General features: G+C 41.0%; 2 protein-coding genes across 2 annotated transcripts; one reads left to right on the top strand and one right to left on the bottom strand.

Moving 5' to 3' along the window:
* Positions 1 to 414: 414 nt before the first annotated feature.
* Positions 415 to 17,816, bottom strand: cfap43 (cilia and flagella associated protein 43). Its single transcript, XM_046358618.1, is given in 39 exon segments — positions 415 to 3,602; positions 3,833 to 3,986; positions 4,072 to 4,152; positions 5,904 to 6,068; positions 6,236 to 6,395; positions 6,620 to 6,732; positions 7,035 to 7,109; positions 7,112 to 7,250; positions 7,366 to 7,454; positions 7,550 to 7,636; positions 8,100 to 8,207; positions 8,309 to 8,428; positions 8,548 to 8,676; positions 8,873 to 8,953; positions 9,169 to 9,258; positions 9,374 to 9,580; positions 10,098 to 10,292; positions 10,439 to 10,555; positions 10,650 to 10,754; positions 10,927 to 11,052; positions 11,173 to 11,250; positions 11,959 to 12,069; positions 12,484 to 12,655; positions 12,877 to 13,007; positions 13,250 to 13,414; positions 13,620 to 13,783; positions 14,035 to 14,187; positions 14,289 to 14,392; positions 14,518 to 14,666; positions 14,846 to 14,926; positions 15,019 to 15,135; positions 15,222 to 15,353; positions 15,518 to 15,600; positions 15,882 to 16,026; positions 16,181 to 16,331; positions 16,493 to 16,663; positions 16,766 to 16,862; positions 16,983 to 17,236; positions 17,457 to 17,816. Coding segments are annotated over 39 exon segments (5,058 nt in total). The 5' UTR covers positions 17,540 to 17,816; the 3' UTR covers positions 415 to 3,426.
* Positions 1,750 to 3,426, top strand: sfr1 (SWI5-dependent homologous recombination repair protein 1). The gene is made up of 3 exons (XM_046358619.1): positions 1,750 to 2,115; positions 2,444 to 2,809; positions 2,929 to 3,426. The coding sequence occupies exons 1-3, from the start codon at positions 2,020 to 2,022 to the stop codon at positions 3,118 to 3,120; spliced, it is 654 nt and encodes a 217-aa protein (XP_046214575.1). The 5' UTR covers positions 1,750 to 2,019; the 3' UTR covers positions 3,121 to 3,426.
* Positions 17,817 to 17,900: the final 84 nt, after the last annotated feature.

The following is a 17,900-nucleotide window of genomic DNA, read 5'->3' on the forward strand; positions in this document are numbered from 1 at the left end:
GGCAGGTTTGGAGGTTAGATAGTACAGTGTCCAAGGACGGGCCGGAAGTTTATAGAATGGTGTCGTCTGCGTAGAGGTGGATCAGGGAATCTCCCGCAGCAAGAGCAACATCATTGATATATACAGAGAAAAGAGTCGGCCCGAGAATTTAACCCTGTGGCACCCCCATAGAGACTGCCAGAGAACCGGACAGCATGCCCTCCGATTTGACACACTGAACTCTGTCTGCAAAGTAGTTGGTGAAGCAGGCACGGCAGTCATCAGAAAAACTGAGGCTACTGAGTCTGCCGATAAGAATATGGTGATTGACAGAGTCGAAAGCTTTGGCAAGGTCGATGAAGACGGCTGCACAGTACTGTCTTTTATCGATGGCGGTTATGATTTCGTTTAGTACCTTGAGCGTGGCTGAGGTGCACCCGTGACCGGCTCGGAAACCAGATTGCACAGCGGAGAAGGTACGGTGGGATTCGAGATGGTCAGTGACCTGTTTGTTGACTTGGCTTTCGAAGACCTTAGATAGGCAAGGCAGGATTTGTTGGACAAAGTCTATGGGGAAATGTATTTTCTTTTTGTAGGGTTTTTGGATCAACTCCGAAAATAAGTTCTGTGGTAAACACAGGCTTAGGAGATCTTGTACGTTTTGTTCTTTGAGATAATTTTCATCACTTTTTATGGATTTTGAAGCATTTATGTAATCAGAAAAAGCACATAAAGTCTTCATAATCCATAAAGGTCATGTTAACTGACTGATATTATTTCATACAATAAATCATATAAGATCTCCAAAGCCTGTGTTAATAACCTCAGACCTCATTTCTTTCCAATTATGTGCATAAACCCTGGATGACTGGGTTCTGTATTGAAGCCAATGAGCGGCCATCTTGGTACTCATCCTCCGTTGTAAAAAAAACTTTAGAAGCTATAGAAATGCATTTAGTATTTGACACGGTTATTTTATTATAAACACTTTAATGCATACTTTTAAACTACTTTACATGAGCTAAACATAAAAAGTATGAAAAATATTTGAAAACATTTTCTTCAAGTATTTTTTTATATAGAGTACTAATGTTACTTAAATACATGTAATTTTGTCTTTGAAACATTTAATTGAAATACTGTAGAATTCCTATGGAGTACAAACGGTGGCTTCAAATACTTTCAATGGCCAACACATAGCATAAGCAATCCAGGGATTATACACATTGATTCTTTCACCATTTATTATCCCCATAGGAATGGTTGAACAAAGCAGAGTTAGCTCATGTCCGTTTTTAGGACTACAGACTGGCTAACTCTATTGAAAGACAATTAATACAATAAGGCATCGCAAAACTCTCACGAATTGAAAACCATATGTGGCCATATTTGAGATTAGGGAATAAATCCTTTAATAGGGAATTAAAATGTTGTTTTGTTGAGCTGAACGTAATTGCAACAAAATATTGAAGGCCTGATCAACTAAAATAATCCGGGGAAAAAACAGACATGTTTTCAATTATTTTATTTCTTCAACACCACTGATTAAATAAAATAACGCAATATGTGTTGTTGATTTCTGTACAAAAACAAAATAGATGTTCCAGTTGAAATATTCATAAATACATTGCCCTGAAACGAATTAAATCTGCTTTAGGATTGATATACTACATCTCCCAGTTATTTTCTGTAAACAGGAAATATAGAGTCTAACTTTCAACCAATCAAAAGGTTTCTCATTAGTTACCACAGCCACAAAGTCAAAATGGGCTATATCGTAAAAGATCATGGAAACAACAAGTGGCTTTTTGATGTTAATGTAAGGTTAGTGTTATGTATAAATTAGCAGTGTGGTTAACGTTAGTTTTAAAATCAGATTTTAAGAAAATAAATTGTAGAAATGGGCGGAGGCTATGACTTTGTGACTGTAATAATTACCAATAAAAGCTTGGAGGTTTGCATGAGCTTGTTGTTAGCAAGTTAACCCTGTGAAAAACTTTCGTGAGGCCAATTTGTAACCTACGCGTTGTAATTAAAGAAATGGAGACCACACCGAAGACAACCAAATCAAAACCTGTGTACGACACACCCTGTTATTTAAAATCAAGCCCATGTGAATCCAGTAGTGTGCAAAAGGTAAGGACGGTCTACAGTACCAGAGCCAGGCATGTTGCAATGTAATTTACAGTGAAATCTAGCTAGCTAAGTAGCTAAAATTACCTAACTTATATATGTAGCAGCCAGTAGCTAATCTAATTTGTTTCAAACCCATCTAATTGTGCTGAATACACACAAAGATAGCTACAGTATAGTTAGATACCGTTTTTTAACGTTTGTCAAACCCCTCTAACATGCATATTTAACGTACTGCTGTTTTTCTACATGGATTTTCGTATTAAATAATGGGCCTCTGGCATGTTTCTAGCTGTTCATTGTTATTCACAAGTGTCAAACGTTTTCTCAGCCAAAACAGCAGATGAGTTCTTCTCTGAAGGAACGACTGAAAAGATCAAAACGTTCCTTCACCTCTCCTGTTTCCGTGGCCAAACGTCTTAACATCGATGATGACCAACTTCCCTCAACAGCAGACAAAGAGACCGAGCATGGTGCCAAAACAGACAGACCAAAGAATATTGAGATCAACAGAAATGAGATCACGCCCAGTGAATGTCCAGAGACTAGAAGGGCTGGGGTCCCTGGCCCCATGCCTGAATCAGCTCAACCCACTCATATAGACTTGCTACAACTACGAGACCAATTGAAGAGAGAGGTTAAAGAAAGGACCGAGAGACTACGGCGACTGAAGATGGTTAAAATGTACAGAAGCAAGGTAACCGCTAAATGAAAATGCTAAATGACATGGGTGTAAAAAAAAAAGGTGGTATAATTGGTTGTGAATATTCAACCACTTTTTATTGTATTCCCCATCTCTCACTTCTTTCTCTCTAGAATGACCTGACACAGTTGAGAGTTTTGATTGACAAGTGGCGGAGTTGTAGTCAGGCTGCGTTGTATGAGCTCCAGTCAGATCTCCCCATAGATGGCAGGAAAGCCAGCATCTCCCAGCTAATTGACCTCTTTGGTGTAGAGGACGGCATACTGCACTTTAACCGCACAGAAGAGGACTTCACCAATGCATAGACCCACATGCCTTGTGTTCACATTGTCACAAATAATATTAATTGTTGATATCAGATTTATCATGCAGATTTTCTGCTTTTTTTGTTGAATAATCTCGATTCAATCTTATGTACTGGATGTTTTTCACCCTAAATTTACTATGATCCACAAGTAATTTGAGTGAAAAAAACACGTTAATTTGCCACTTCATCAGTTTAATTTCATACTGTTACCTACCATAGTAATTTATATTAGTTCTATATTTAAACATGAAAATCAGTTTGACGTTTTGTTAATTTTTAAAAAATAAAGTGTTTCCTAAATGTGTCAGTTATGGTTTAGCTGAGCGAGAGCGGGGAAGGACTTCATTCTCATGCGTTCCACCTCTGCCCTGAGGGTAGCCACCTCCTCAGCCTGGGCCCTGGCTAGCTCCACCAGCTTCTTCCTCTGGATGATCTCCTGGTACCTCTCCTCTGCATCACGCTCATGGTTCTCCTCCATGGCTGAGCAGAGCAGCAAATAGCATCACAGTTCATTAGATGATTCAGTGGAAGTGTTATAGGAAATGAGGCATCAAGGGGCATGTTAGGGGTTAAAAACAATGCAACGGAACAATATACACCATGTACACAGTGATGCCAATAAAGCTCCTGATAACATCACAGTTGAAGTAATGACCTACCTAAAATTGTGTAAACCTATACTGCAATGAAATGTGTAATTATTACAGTACCTATGGCTTCACAGATGTGTCTCCTCTCAGCCACAGTCACTTGCATGTTGGTCAGCTGCTCATCCAGAGCAGAATTCTTCGATGCCTTCTTTGCTGCCTGTCTGTTCAGCTGCTTGATCAACTTCTTACAGGTCAGCACATTCTTTAGGTGAGTCTGAAATACACAAGCATTATAGCTGATATTTTAAGCACTTGAATAAATGTAATTGATATGAAATTATTAACTCTGTTCACATTACCTTTTCCTGTAATGTTATGGTTTTCTCCAGAGTTGAAACCTGCTTTGATATGCGGTTGTCATGATCCGTCTCACTGAGATACTTGGGGCAAAAAAGCTTTGTTTAAATAATGATCTCTTAGTTTGTGTGGAAAAACATGCATATTTCATTTGACATAGATTGATTCTACATCCCCCGAACGATACAAGCTCTCACTGTCAAATGTCAGAACAAAAAAAGCAGGTTGATCATTTTATAGCTCAAAAATAGGTGGTGGTTCAGGGTATTTTTGATATGTCAATGGTTTTTGGCCATGTGGAAGAGGCAATGCAGGTATTTTACATTGTTACAGTGCAGACACTTTTTCAGCATAACCTATATTACAGCCAATGAGATGTCTTGTGGCCTATAGAGGGTTCATACTTGTACCTGCAACTTTGGTGTTGCTAGCATTTTGCTCAAACCAGCTGAGCTAACCAGACCACAGTATGTTGTAAAAACGCTAAACTTGGATTAGCTAACACAAGGCTAATTGATCATTAGAAAACCCTTTTGCAATTGTTAGCACAGCTGAAAACTGTTGTACTGATTTTTAAAGGTCCAATAAAGCTGGCCTTCTTTAGACTAGTTGAGTATCTTCAGCATCAGCATTTGTGGTTTTGATTACAAGCACAAAATGGTCAGAAACAAAGACTTTCTGAAACTCGTCAGCCTATTCTTGTTCTGAGAAATGAAGGCTATTCAATGTGAGGAATTGCCAAGAAACTGAAGATCTCGTACAACGCTGTGTACTACTCCCTTCACCAAACAGAGCAAACTGTCCCTAACCAGAATAGAAAGAGTGGGAGGCCCTGGTGCACAAGAGGACAAGTAAATTAGTGTCTAGTTTGATAAAGACTCCTCACAAGTCCTCAACTGGCAGCTTCATTAAATAGTACCCGCAAAACACCAGTCTCAACGTCAACAATGAAGAGGTGACTCCAGGATGCTGGCCTTCTAGGCAGAGTTCCTCTGGTCCAGTGTCTGTTATTTTGCCCATTTTCTTTAATCTTTATTTTATTGGCCAGTCTGAGCTATGGCATTTTATTTGCAATTCTGGCTAGAAGGCCAGCATTCCGGAGTCAACTCTTCATTGTTGACGTTGACACTGGTGTTTTGCGGGTACTATTTAATGAAGCTGCCAGTTGAGGACTTGTGAGGCGTCTTTATCAAACTAGACACTAATTTACTTGTCCTCTTGTGCACCAGGGCCTCCCACGTTCTATTCTGGTTAGAGCCGGTTTGCGCTGTTTCTTCTGAAGGGAATAGTACACAGCGTTGAATGAGATCTTCAGTTTCTTGGCAATTTCTTGCATGGAATAGCCTTCATTCCTCAGAACAAGAATAGACTGACGAGTTTCAGAAGAAAGTTCTTTGTTTCTGGCCATTTTGAGCCTGTAATCGAACCCACAATGCTGATGCTCAACGGTTCTAAGGCCAATTTTATTGCTTTAATCAGAACAGTTTTCAGCTGTTCCAACAATTTAAAAGTGTTTTCTGATGATCAATTAGTCTTTTAAAATTATAAACTTGGATTAGCTAACACAATGTGCTATTGGAACACAGGAGTGATGGTTGCTGATAATGTAGATATTCCATAAATCTGTTTCCAGCTACAATAGTCATTTACAACATTAACAATGTTTACACTATTTTTGATCAATTTGATTGTCTTCATGGACAAAAGCATGTGCTTTTCTTTAAAAAAAAAAAAAGGATATTTCTATGGCAACTTTTGAACGGTAGTGTACTGTATGCCTTTGCAATTAACCATTGTTCCAGGGAGAACTGTCCCATGGTAAGCTTTAGTGTACCTCCTGCAGCTCCTGAGAGACGCGCAGCATCTGGATGTCCCTGGCTTTGTTGTTCAGGTCCTCCTTCTGCATCCTCATCCTCTTGTGCTCCCACTCCTGCTGGATGATACCTTTACGGAAGTCCTTGCACTCCACCATGCTGGCTATCTTCTGCTCTCCCAGAGCCTGACAGAAGAGCACAGGTCAATACATAGCCTATGCATCTCATCGGTGGAGTTCCTCATGACCCATTTTTGCCCTGTTTGTCCCCATTTACAAATGTTTAACTTATGCTACAATGTTAGCATGATTCTGCTCACGTAAATGAATAAATGAATGTCTATGGGTCTCACTCTGATGGTCCCGTTGAGGTCCTCCACCACACTCTTATGGAGCAGCAGAGAGTCAGAGTAGTCCGCAATGAAGTCTCCGTTCTCCACCTCCACCTGGCCCTGCTTGATCAGGATCTGAACCATGATGTCCAGGCGGAAACGCATCTTCTCCTCTCGTAGCCTGGAGACATCAAGAGTTTAAAGACCATGCGCTATCAATGAGTCACTCCTGAATTAGCCTTGCGTGCCAAGCTTATTCGTGCTCAGACAGACAACTGTTAAGAAAGACTACACCTGTATAAAGTGTTCAAAAGAATCATGGGGTGGAAACATTTGTGTTTAGTGAAAAATGTACTGCGCTTTTAAGAATATAATTGATGTACTCTCACGGTATGACACTCTTACCCATTGATGTCATCCATGAGACTTTTCATTTCCAGTCTTGCACTCTCATCCTCATCGGTCCTCTTCTGCAGAAAGGCTTGCATTTCAGCCAGAGTCAAAGCCTTAACTTTCACCTGAGTAGGACAAGACACAAAAGATGACATTGAAATTAACTAGACCTACTACCAATGTTTAACAAAATGGTATAATTAACTGGATCCAATCTCTCCTTCTCTGTTCCACATTCTTTGTGTCCTGTGTTACATAACACTTTAATAAGGCAGACTTACCCTGGAAGTTAAGTACGTTTATATATTCTATGAAATATACTGTAGGTTTCAAGGTGCTGGAGAACATCAATGACAAGGAAATGCATGTACTGACACTAATATTTCCTCAGACTACCTCACTTGTTCCGTGGCTGGTTTTCCATTACCTGCTGCTCACTCTCAACTTTGGCTCTGCGGGCCAGGCAGAACCTCTCCCACACAGACACGTCTAGGCTTTCAGGTCAGGTATGTTCTCTGGAGCGTCCAGCTCCTCCATGGCCTTCATCATCTGACAGAGACCCTCTGCTGCCACTGGGCCCGGTAGGGGCCGCTCTTTAAAGGGGCTGGTACTGTTGTCTGCCTGGGTCCTCATCCTCTGGACCCTGGGCAAGAGGGTACTGGGATGTTGCACCCTATTCTAAAAATCTGAATGGCAAAAACTATGTACAGTATGTATTGAAGATACTATGACCCCTTTCTCTTTTTTTTATGCAGTACCTGGGTCTGCGCTTGTATAGTTTGTACAGCTGATCAACAAGATGGCCTGGGACATCAAAGAACTCCTTCCTGAATCCCCTGTCGAGAAGCTAGGGATACACAATATGTCAGATAGTACCCAAGAACAATAAGTGTCTGGACAGTATCTGACATGAGATAGTAGACGTGCTACTGCCAGTCGTACTTTGTCCTCGGCCACAACATTGTCGTAGGTCTCCCGGAACATTTCTACATCCTCTTTGTGCTTCTTAAGCTCTTCTCCAATCTCATTCTGTCAGGAGAATAAGGCATGTTAAGCGATGGGAACGCAAAGTACAGGAACTAACAAGAACAGTGTTGAAGGGAAACCAATTAAGATGCCACACATGTTGAAGCTTGTAAAACACAGTCGAAGACAGATACAAGATAATATCTGACTGGAATGTGTAATAATATGGTTGTATATAATAGAGATAGGATAGCTAACATAAAATGATCTCTAACCCAACCACAGGAGGCTGCTGAGGGGAGGACGGCTCATAATATTGTCTGAAATGGAATGGCATCCAACACATGGAAACTCACTCCGCTCCAGCCATTACCACAAACACCAACCTCATGTGGACTAGAGCATGAAGGCTGGTAGGAGGAGGTATAGGAGGATGTGCTCATTGTAAAGGCTGGATTACAATGAGCCCGTCCTCCTATAGCTCCTCCCGCCAGCCTCCATTGGCATTAATATAACGACATCTCACCTTATAGACCCTGTTTTTTTCTAGTTTGAGACTGAGTTCTCGCTCTCTATTGAGAACCTCCTCCTCTATCAGAATGGAGTGAACTAGATTTGTAATCTTCAGCTCTTCCTACAAAATAACATAGCAAGAAAACAACAATGGCACATGGAATGTACTGTATATTTCTTTAATTAAATCTTGATCTGTGTGTGTGTGTGCTCTGTCTTTACCTGGTATATAACCATCTCAGATTTCACCTTCCTCTCAAAGAGCTTGGTCAAGGTTTCATCAAACCCCTGAGTGGAGTCCATGATGGAAGTCTGTAGTTTATTCATTTCAGCTTCCAGAGTCTGGAACAAGACAATGGCAACTGAACTTGTTTAGTAAATAAAGTCTGGGTCCTATTATGATGGTGTATTTCTTTTGAATACAACATTGAAAAGCAGATGTTTTCACACAAAAATCACACCTTTCTGTACTTCTCCTGTTCCTCGCTCAGTTCTTTGGCTTTCTTCTCATACTCTTTATAGATCTTTTTCTCTTCCTCTGTCCACTGAATGTCCGGTTTGGATACAATGAACTCAGGCTGAGGCACCTCCTGCATGTAGAAAAGTACAGGGTCAGAAAATACATTCAAACACATTCTCTACATTCTGTCATTCAAATACTTTTCTTCAGGACAATCACGTTTAATAAATGTTTATCATGTTAACGGTAGATGTATTAAATGTTAATGTTGGATATTAAATTCATATCCATATTTCAGATTTTTCCTTTTTTGACCACCGCCATACCACTCTCAAGATGTCCTCTTTTTTTAGCTCGAGTACTCCACCCATCATTTCATCCAGAGCTCGCTCTCTGATATTGTCACTCTAAGGAGAACCAGAATGTGTTTCAATGGGTACCCAAGCCAATAACATCAATTCACACTGTATTTTTACTAAGAAAACAGCTCAGTTTTCACAATTTATAGGTTAGTGATTAAGACCTTGCTTGGGTTAGTAATGGTTTATCGGCTGTTAGAATGACCCCTAAGAGTAAACATTTAATAAGTGGGAGATGGGAAAGGTAGGAAGTTATACACTACCTTGGCCGTCTGCCGTCTTTGTTCCTCCTCTTTCTTCTTCTCCTCCTCTTTTTTTCTCTGCTCTGGGGTGAGGTACTTTTCAAAATGAATCTGGAGACGGAGTCATAAGTCATAAATTATCATTTGATGTGCATTAACTTGTGTTTTGGTGGAAATCTAAACCATTAAAGTAGGTCAATAACAAAAAAACGGCTTCAAGTCTAACCTCAGAGTCCTCCACAGACAGTGCCCTCTCTGGCCGCTCGTTGTCAGACAGACTGGGCTCCCACAGCTTCATCTTGTGGTCCAGCTCTGACATGATCTCCATGATGCGACGATTCTTATCTTTCACTCGATTGATCTCCTGCTCCTTCTGCTTGTGCACCCCCTTAAAGTCTGTGTTAAAGGCTGTCTTCACTTTGTAGATGACATCCTAGTGTGTGAGTGAAGGTGAGAAGTCAAATGGAGAAGGAGGCTGTTATAGGCAATTAAGTGAAATAATTAGCTAAACTCAATTTGGTTATTTAATGCTAAACACTAATACTTTAATCATTAAAGGGCAATTCCACCACTTTTCAACCTCACATTCATTATCTCAAGCACAATACCAGTGTCTACATATGTGAAAACGGTGTGTTTATGTTTTGTAGTAAAAAAAAAATTTTTTAAATTATTTTCAAACACTGAGATTCACGGTGACATGAGGAGCAAGAAAAGACCCTGTCTTTGGCAAAAACAACTTGTTACAGGTTTTGCAAATCGTGGATTTTTTAAATAATTTCAACCACAGATCATAGAAATGTGCTGTGTTCGCATATGTAGACACTGTTGATAGCGTGCTGGAGATAATGAATAAGAGGTTGAAAAGTGGTGGAATTGCCCTTTAAATGCTGAGTATGTATACATTGGTTATTAAAATCCTAGTACATATTGTCAAACTGTTTGTTTACCTGTAGCAAAGTGATCTGGTTGATCTTCTGCTCTCTGATGTGCAGGTTGAACTGATTGTAGAGGTAGGGGTTTGAGCCTCCATACTGGGCACTGAGGCTACCTGTGAGGGAAGCACTCTCCATCTCACGGCCTTCCTCCTCCTCCTCTTCTTCCGTGGTGGTCTTGGTCTTCTTCTCTAGAATCTCCTGCTGGAGCTAGAGTGTTTTGGAAGAGAATGAGTGGCATGCAAAACAAAAAAAACATATCGCTTGGCACTATTGCCAATGAAGGTGTATAAAATTGGCAAAATCTCTAGCAATTGCACTGTAACTAAAGGGACATACAGCACATTCTAACTCACATTACTGTCAGCCCGTTCAATCTTCCTCATACTCTCCACTCTATGAAGTTCATCCAGCTCCTGCTGTGTCCGCTCCTTCATGGGGTAGTTCTTCACCTCGTGTTCAGTGTGGAAGGCCTAAGGTAAAGCCAACAAAACACACAATCTCAAAACATATCTGTTGCTGCACCTTTGAAAACGAACTCCATTTTGGTTATGACTCTCAACTTACCTTGATAGCTTGCCCTTTGACCTTCATGGAATCCCAGCATTCTCTCTTAAGGACGTCACGCAGGTAGCACTTGGCTAGGTTCTCCAACTCAATCTCATTTCGGACCTGTAAGGGAGTCAATAAGAATACTATCACACTGTGTGTGTGTGTGTGTGTGTGTGTGTGTGTGTGTGTGTGTGTGTGTGTGTGTGTGTGTGTGTGTGTGTGTGTGTGTGTGTGTGTGTGTGTGTGTGTGTGTGTGTGTGTGTGTGTGTGTGTGTGTGTGTGTGTGTTTTACCCTGGTGACCTCCTGCTCCCCCTCGGCTTGCAGTCTCTTTTGCTCATCTACATCCAGGTTGAACTCCTGCTGCTCCAGCTTCTCCATGTCAGGCAGCGTCTCGTTCTCACGCATCATTGCCTGGATCTGGGGTCGACGACATGGTCACATTAGCCATTAACATTTTGATGATATTGTATCTAATTTTACACTCACGCATGATTCATTAAGCAAAGTAAATAAAAAGAGGATTAGAGCTCTGCTTACTGTGTCACGCAATTGTTTGACATTTTTCCTCAGGCTTTTCTTTGTCTGTGAAAACTGCTGGATCTCCTCATTGATAACCTGTGGACAGTATAATGGTACTAGCAGGATGTGTGTATTGTCTGATGACAATTTGTTGTTCTGTTTTGTATCCCCATACTCAAAGCACGTCAGTGGATACATTTATCTGGACTACCTGAAAAACAGTACATTGTTTTGCAAGCATATCTTTCAACACTGACTTTCACCAGAACTGTTGTCATATATTTCACAATACATCAGCTATAACATTACACCCTACTAAATGATTCTATACTCAACATGATGGGACTTGAATGGAATCAAACACATCACCACACAAATAATAAAGCAGGTAATGGCACAGTGGCTGAACGTTACCCAACTATGGCTGTTTCATGTTATCTAACTGTAATCTAATTGTGATCTACAATGTGCAAACCCACAACACAATGAATGCCACAGCTTTGATATCAGTTCAGTGTTATCTACAATCTCCGAAATGTTTATCTGCCTTTCTCCCAATCTGCACCTGATCTTTTCACCCAGGAAGAATGTGCCAACAGCAACACAGCTGTTTTGTGAATCAGGTATTGAAGTATTTGTCACGGGCAACATCAGTATTTCTCCCATCAGTACTGGAGTGAAACTGAGTACCAAATCTATATTTAAATATGCAAGTCAGTTAAGAACAAATTCTTTGCGACAATGACGGCCTACAATGACGGACTAAAGCTCTTGTGCTGAAGTGACATCAGCAGTGTTACTGACCGCTTCCAGCTTGTTGTCCAGCCAGGTGGAGTCTGAGGCTGTGGCTGAGGGCAGGTTGGTGGAGCTCTCATCCTGTTCCGTCACATCAACTATCTGTCGCTTATCATTGGCCTAAAGACAAGAGGTGAGGACAAACAAATGAACTACATTTCATGTGTAAATATGAAACATCACATATCTGACTCCATAAGATTTGATGGATCTGAAATGATCTTCATTACACTGATGCAAAGGACAAACCCTGTGTGAATAGCGTCAACTAGGATGTATTTAGCTGGCGCAGTGAGGCGTAAGTTCAGATGGAGGATGTCAAATCTATATGAATCACAGGAGGCTGCTGTGGGGAGAATGACTCATAATAATGGCCGGAACGGTGCAAATAGATTGACATCAAACACCTGGAAACCATGTGTTTGATGTATTTAACACCATTCCACTAATTCCGCTCCAGTTATTACCACCAGCCTGTTCTCCCCAATTAAGGTGCCAGCAACTTCCTGTGATGTAGCCATGGTTACCATTCACCTCTTCTCTGTGTAGATCTGCTGACCCAGGAGGGGACAGGGCCTCTGGGTCCCAGTCAGCCATCCTACTGAGAATAGGGTTCTCTGATGTTATCACACTCTCCTGGTATTTGGCTATAGACTGGCTGTACTGTGTAGCTGCATTCGCTTTGCCAACACCTGCCATTTTCAGCCTTCATGGAAAACAGAAAAATACATAGACAGAATACAATGTCTTACAAATAAAAGTAGTCCAATTGCATTATAATGAGAGAAAGGTTCTCCTTGTTATAGTAGAAATTGTGAAATGTTTTAGAATGATCTAATAATCTTTGAAATTCCACATCTACATGAACTACAGTGCTCTCTGGTGTTCAACACTGCATTGCCGTCAGACTTGTCCCCGTTGACTTACCTTAGTCTTGTACAGACCATAGAGCCGTCTTTCAGGCCTGTAGTGATCATTGTCTGACTGTCTGAGGTAAAGGACACTGTCCTCACCCCTCCCAGCCAACATGAGTGGCACTGCATCTGAACATACCGGTCCTGTACATGACAATGACAACATACTCAGGTTAATAGCATTACGAGTGGTCATAACACAAAGATAATGTGTTATCATCAATATTTTGTTCTCACAGATTTCCTCTTTTGAGATTCACTCTCTTAAGAACTACATTTATAATACAATACTGTTTTTTTTATTCAGTATATTTCAAATGAGCTCTATAAAGCTGCATGTTATGTTCAATGTAACATGCAAAGCCTGAAGTGAAACAAGGTCGTACCAGACTGGAGATCTCCCGGATGCGCAGCAGTCCGTCTTGGCCCACTGAGGCCAGCCAAGACTGGTGGGGCGACAGGAGGACGGAGGCGGGGCCCATAGGGTGACCCTCCACCTCCTTCTCTGGGGTCAACTGGACCACGTCCTGGTCAGAGGACCTTTCTGTGCTCTAGGAGACAGACATGGCACAGTGGTCACGTGTATTGTGTTGTGTTTATGCAAATGTTATTGGTATTGTGTCAAATTTGGTCATACGTCATGACCAAATAAAAACTAAACAGCAAACCACCCATCATCAACAAATGTTCAGATGTTAGATATAGGATTTTTGGGGTTTTAAACATAAGTCAGACTGGTAATGCATGGGACCTTACCTCAGGTAGCTGGAATCTCTGGAGAGCTTTCCTCTTTTGGCAGTAGCCAAAGATCTTATTGGCTCCCAGGGCAGAGGAGCTGAGTGGGTGAGGGACCTCATATGTGCACCGCTGTAGGACATTATTGGAAAGACATCCTCTCAGGTCTGCACACACTCCTGCCCCTGCAAAGCAACAGCAGTACACAAAGCAGTACACACAGATGTGAAATAAAATGGAACAAATCTAAAGTCAGGCAGGATGATTAACAACAGCTTCTTTCTGTGGACACACACACACACACACGCACACGCACACGCACACGCACACGCACACGCACACGCACACGCACACGCACACGCACACACACACACACACACACACACACACACACACACACACACACACACACACACACACACAGCCCAGTCAGTACCCGTAAGCTCCTGCACAGGCAGAGTGAGCAGTGTAAGCAGACTTCCCTCCCCTCGGCCTATGTCCTTCTCTCCAGCACACAGAGCCAGCAGTTTGACCTGCTTAATATCCCGGCTGTACTGGGTAGACAGGGACACGATGGCTCCTTTAGCACCTGGAGAGAACAACACTGCTTTAATCAAACATAATGGGTTGAAATGAGTTAAAGAAATACCAGGAGAAACATATATGGACTTTTGTGGAGCATTAATGTACCTGTGTAACCGATTACCTCAAATACTCTGGAAGCCCTTGCATTTAACACATATATATTTGCATCCGAGGCACCAGTGATAAGGAAGTTTCCTCCTTGATCAAATCTGTAAACCAAAAACAATATGAAATCCTATATTACTATTGAACATTGATAACATTAAAAGGCTCATTTTACAATAAGAACAACCAAAATGCAAATAACAACAGTAAACCCATTGGAGATACTTGCAGTAGGTGGTCCACAGGGGTGTAGTAGAGGTGAACCCTGTGCACCAGACGAGGCTGCTGCTCCCTGGTCAGCTCAATGAACAGGACATGCCCCGACACTGTTCCCACGGCAACGTATTGAGCAATCGGACAGCAGGCCAAACTGGTCACCTAGACACAATAGTAGTTGATTTATTATTATCTTTTTATTATTGTTCTATTGTCCATGAAGTTTATATGAGACTTTCACTTAAATACTGTAACAAGCACAATTCACAATTGACTATGCCTACTTACTGTATTATTTAGCATAGCTGCCCTAATACTATTGTAATTGAATGACTATTAACCTTTACTTGAAGAGATATAGAGCCGATGCAGAAGCCAGCATCTAGAGACCACAGCTGCAACTCTCCCGAGTCCCTCACTGACTGTAACGAGGAGAGAAAGCCAACATCATTATGAATGAGGATCCATTACAAAACATTTACATCAGTTAAACATGACATCAATGATCTCTTACCACACATAAGTTATTATCAGTATACAGTGAAGCTGCTGCCACAAAGTCTCCACTGAGAACGTCCAGGACTTTCACCACCTTCTCGCACTGGGATCGTTTATACCTGTAGATGCGCCCCTGGAAAAAGGCAAAAGCATACTATAACAAGAGCCTATAAATAATTAAAATATGTATCCATTATACAGTACAATGTATGCACTCACTGTACTGGAAGCTAAGAGCAGTGTTTCATAGTCTGGTGAATATATTATGGTTGTGGCTGGTTCCTCCAATGTCCAAGTTTGTGTAACCTCCACTTGGTTCCCCTTAATTTTTAAGCAGCGTAGCACATTCTCCTGTAGAATAGAAAAGCCTATTTTAAACAATATAAATCTGGAATATGTTGTTGTTGGCTCTAAATAGGTCGTTTAACAGACCAAATTGGAATGCATCTGGGTAAGTTGAACTCTAAGACCCAGACGTATCCATCCTCCAATCAATGTGAAGAGCAGTTTGTTACCTTTCCTGACACAAATAGTCCATCCTTGTGCAGGGCTAAGCTCTGGAAGCTACCCTGCTGGAACCCAGGAATGTCATCTGCAGCTGAACGATAGTAAGCACACATATTTTATCATATTGATATGAACATGCAATATAACACTACACATATAATTGTGATCATTGACGTGATATGTCAGTGCACAATTTTTCGAACCAAGTAGATTCTTTTCGGCAATGTTTCTAAAATTGGTGACTGTCAGTACATTTTTGTTCCCCATGAACCTCAATATGAGTGTCTGACTGATACTCATCTGGAGTGAGAGCCAGTGCACAGCAGGTCCCCTAGGCCAGAGTAAAGAACGCTATGAGACAGCAGGGTGTACCTGAGGGGTTGAAGAGGACAGAGACAGCCAGAGAGTCTGGGTCAACCTGTAGCAGGTGGCCTTCCTGGCAGCCCACATAGAGCTCTGATGAGGCTGTCCAACAGATGGTGCTAGGTCTTAGCCTGGTCTTTATGCGCTCTTTGGGCTTTCAAAACAGGGATAGTGAACTTGTTTTGAGATTGACAAGAGTACAATTGCACATTTTTTAATACATTTTTGTACATAAGCTACTCACTACAGAGTGAGACAAAACCTGTGCAATTAGTTCCTGCAGTTGAGAGGTGTTAAGAAGACAGTACCACAAAGGTTTCTGCCCTGTCTTCTGCAAGCCCTGCGATGGCTGAGTTGGGCATCTGAGGTCCGAAGTAGGTGAGTATTCCAGTGGGGACATGAGAGGGGTTAATCTCCCTCTCAACCAGACAGCCATCAGTCGCAGGGAGATCTATCACACTGACAATTGACAATGTAATGAATAATACATTAATAACACATGAAATGTACCCATTAAATGTAATTCGTAGTGAAGACATGGATAACATTTATTGTAGGTATCAATTGTGATTATTGAAATAACCAGCAACATTTATGTAGTTACAATTAACCTCAATTACCCTGGTTTCATTATGTGAAAGCTGTCACTCTTCTCAATGGTCCAAACTGTAAGGGATGATGATGCACTCAAAGAGCAAATCTGGAGCCAGTTCATTGGGTTAAACACCAAAGAGGTGATGTCTTTTCCAGCTTGTGGTTGGTTACAAATTGGATCCCCAGTTTCCCAGTTCCTACAAAAAAGCATTGGTATTACCACAAATAGTGAGTGTACAAAACAGAGGTCATTTAAATGAATGTGGAAGGAGGATATCAAGTGGAGTGGTTTCAGTTACCATACTGTTATGGTGTGGTCTGGTATTGATGAGCAGCAGGCCAAATAAGGACCAGCATCACTTAGTGCCAGAGATGTGTAGTCTACACGGGCTGTTCCTGTAAATGAGAAAACACTTTAGTAATATTGCTAACTGGAGGAAGTATTTGAATAGCTAATGCAATGTATATAACTCTTTAATCATGTTAATAATGTCAGTGTTTCAGATAAAGACTTACCCTTCAGTTCATTCTTCAGAATAAGTTCAGGGTAGTTGTACACAAATATGGAGGGATTTAGTTTATGGTTGGAGAATGCAAGTGTCCTGCAATGTCCATTTGCTGTGAAGGCACCAATACCTCGACCAGGACACTGTAGCACACTTCTAATTTTCGTCTCTATATTCAGGAAAACTATGTAATTCCCACAAATGTAGCAGGCTGTTTTCTTGTCAACAAATTCAACATTTTGGCTTGTCAAACCCTGAGCCCACCTAAGAAACAAAACACACAGACGGAAGAACCATTTTTTCTAAGAGTGCATTATAGTAGCTAACGTTAGCTAGTAACGTTAGTTACTGTAACGTTAACGTGAATATAGATACATAATTTATATAGTTTGTTATCTTACCATTTCGCTAACACACATAATTTTAGATGAACTAAGATACACCACGCATCACCAAACGAACAAACCAATGCATTTTAACTTACCTGACTTCTAAATTTCCCAATAGATCCATTTCTGGAAATGTACTGAATAAACTGAGCTGTGCAAGACAACTAACAGCTAGCATGTAACACAGGAGCAAATGTTTGGTTTTGTTGTCTTGACAACTACAATTTCCCTTCCACACCCTCCACCTACATGCGTTTTAACCATTTGTTGATTTCTAAATCCGTCACACCCAGGAAAGTAAAATACATACATATATTTGACCACTTGTTCTTTGAATGTAAATTCGTGTCAGAATTTTGGGAAAAGCTTGGAGAATACTTATTTACCATTATGAACACTACCCATGTTGTTGACATGAAGGATATAATATGTTGCTCTTGCAATGATAACAATACCACTGAAATGATGAAGTGATTTTTAAAAATTCTTGTTGCCAAATACTTTATACACAAACAAAAATCCCCAAATTCTATACCAAA

Source organism: Oncorhynchus gorbuscha, linkage group LG08, assembly GCF_021184085.1.
Source record: "Oncorhynchus gorbuscha isolate QuinsamMale2020 ecotype Even-year linkage group LG08, OgorEven_v1.0, whole genome shotgun sequence".
Taxonomy (NCBI): domain Eukaryota; kingdom Metazoa; phylum Chordata; class Actinopteri; order Salmoniformes; family Salmonidae; genus Oncorhynchus; species Oncorhynchus gorbuscha.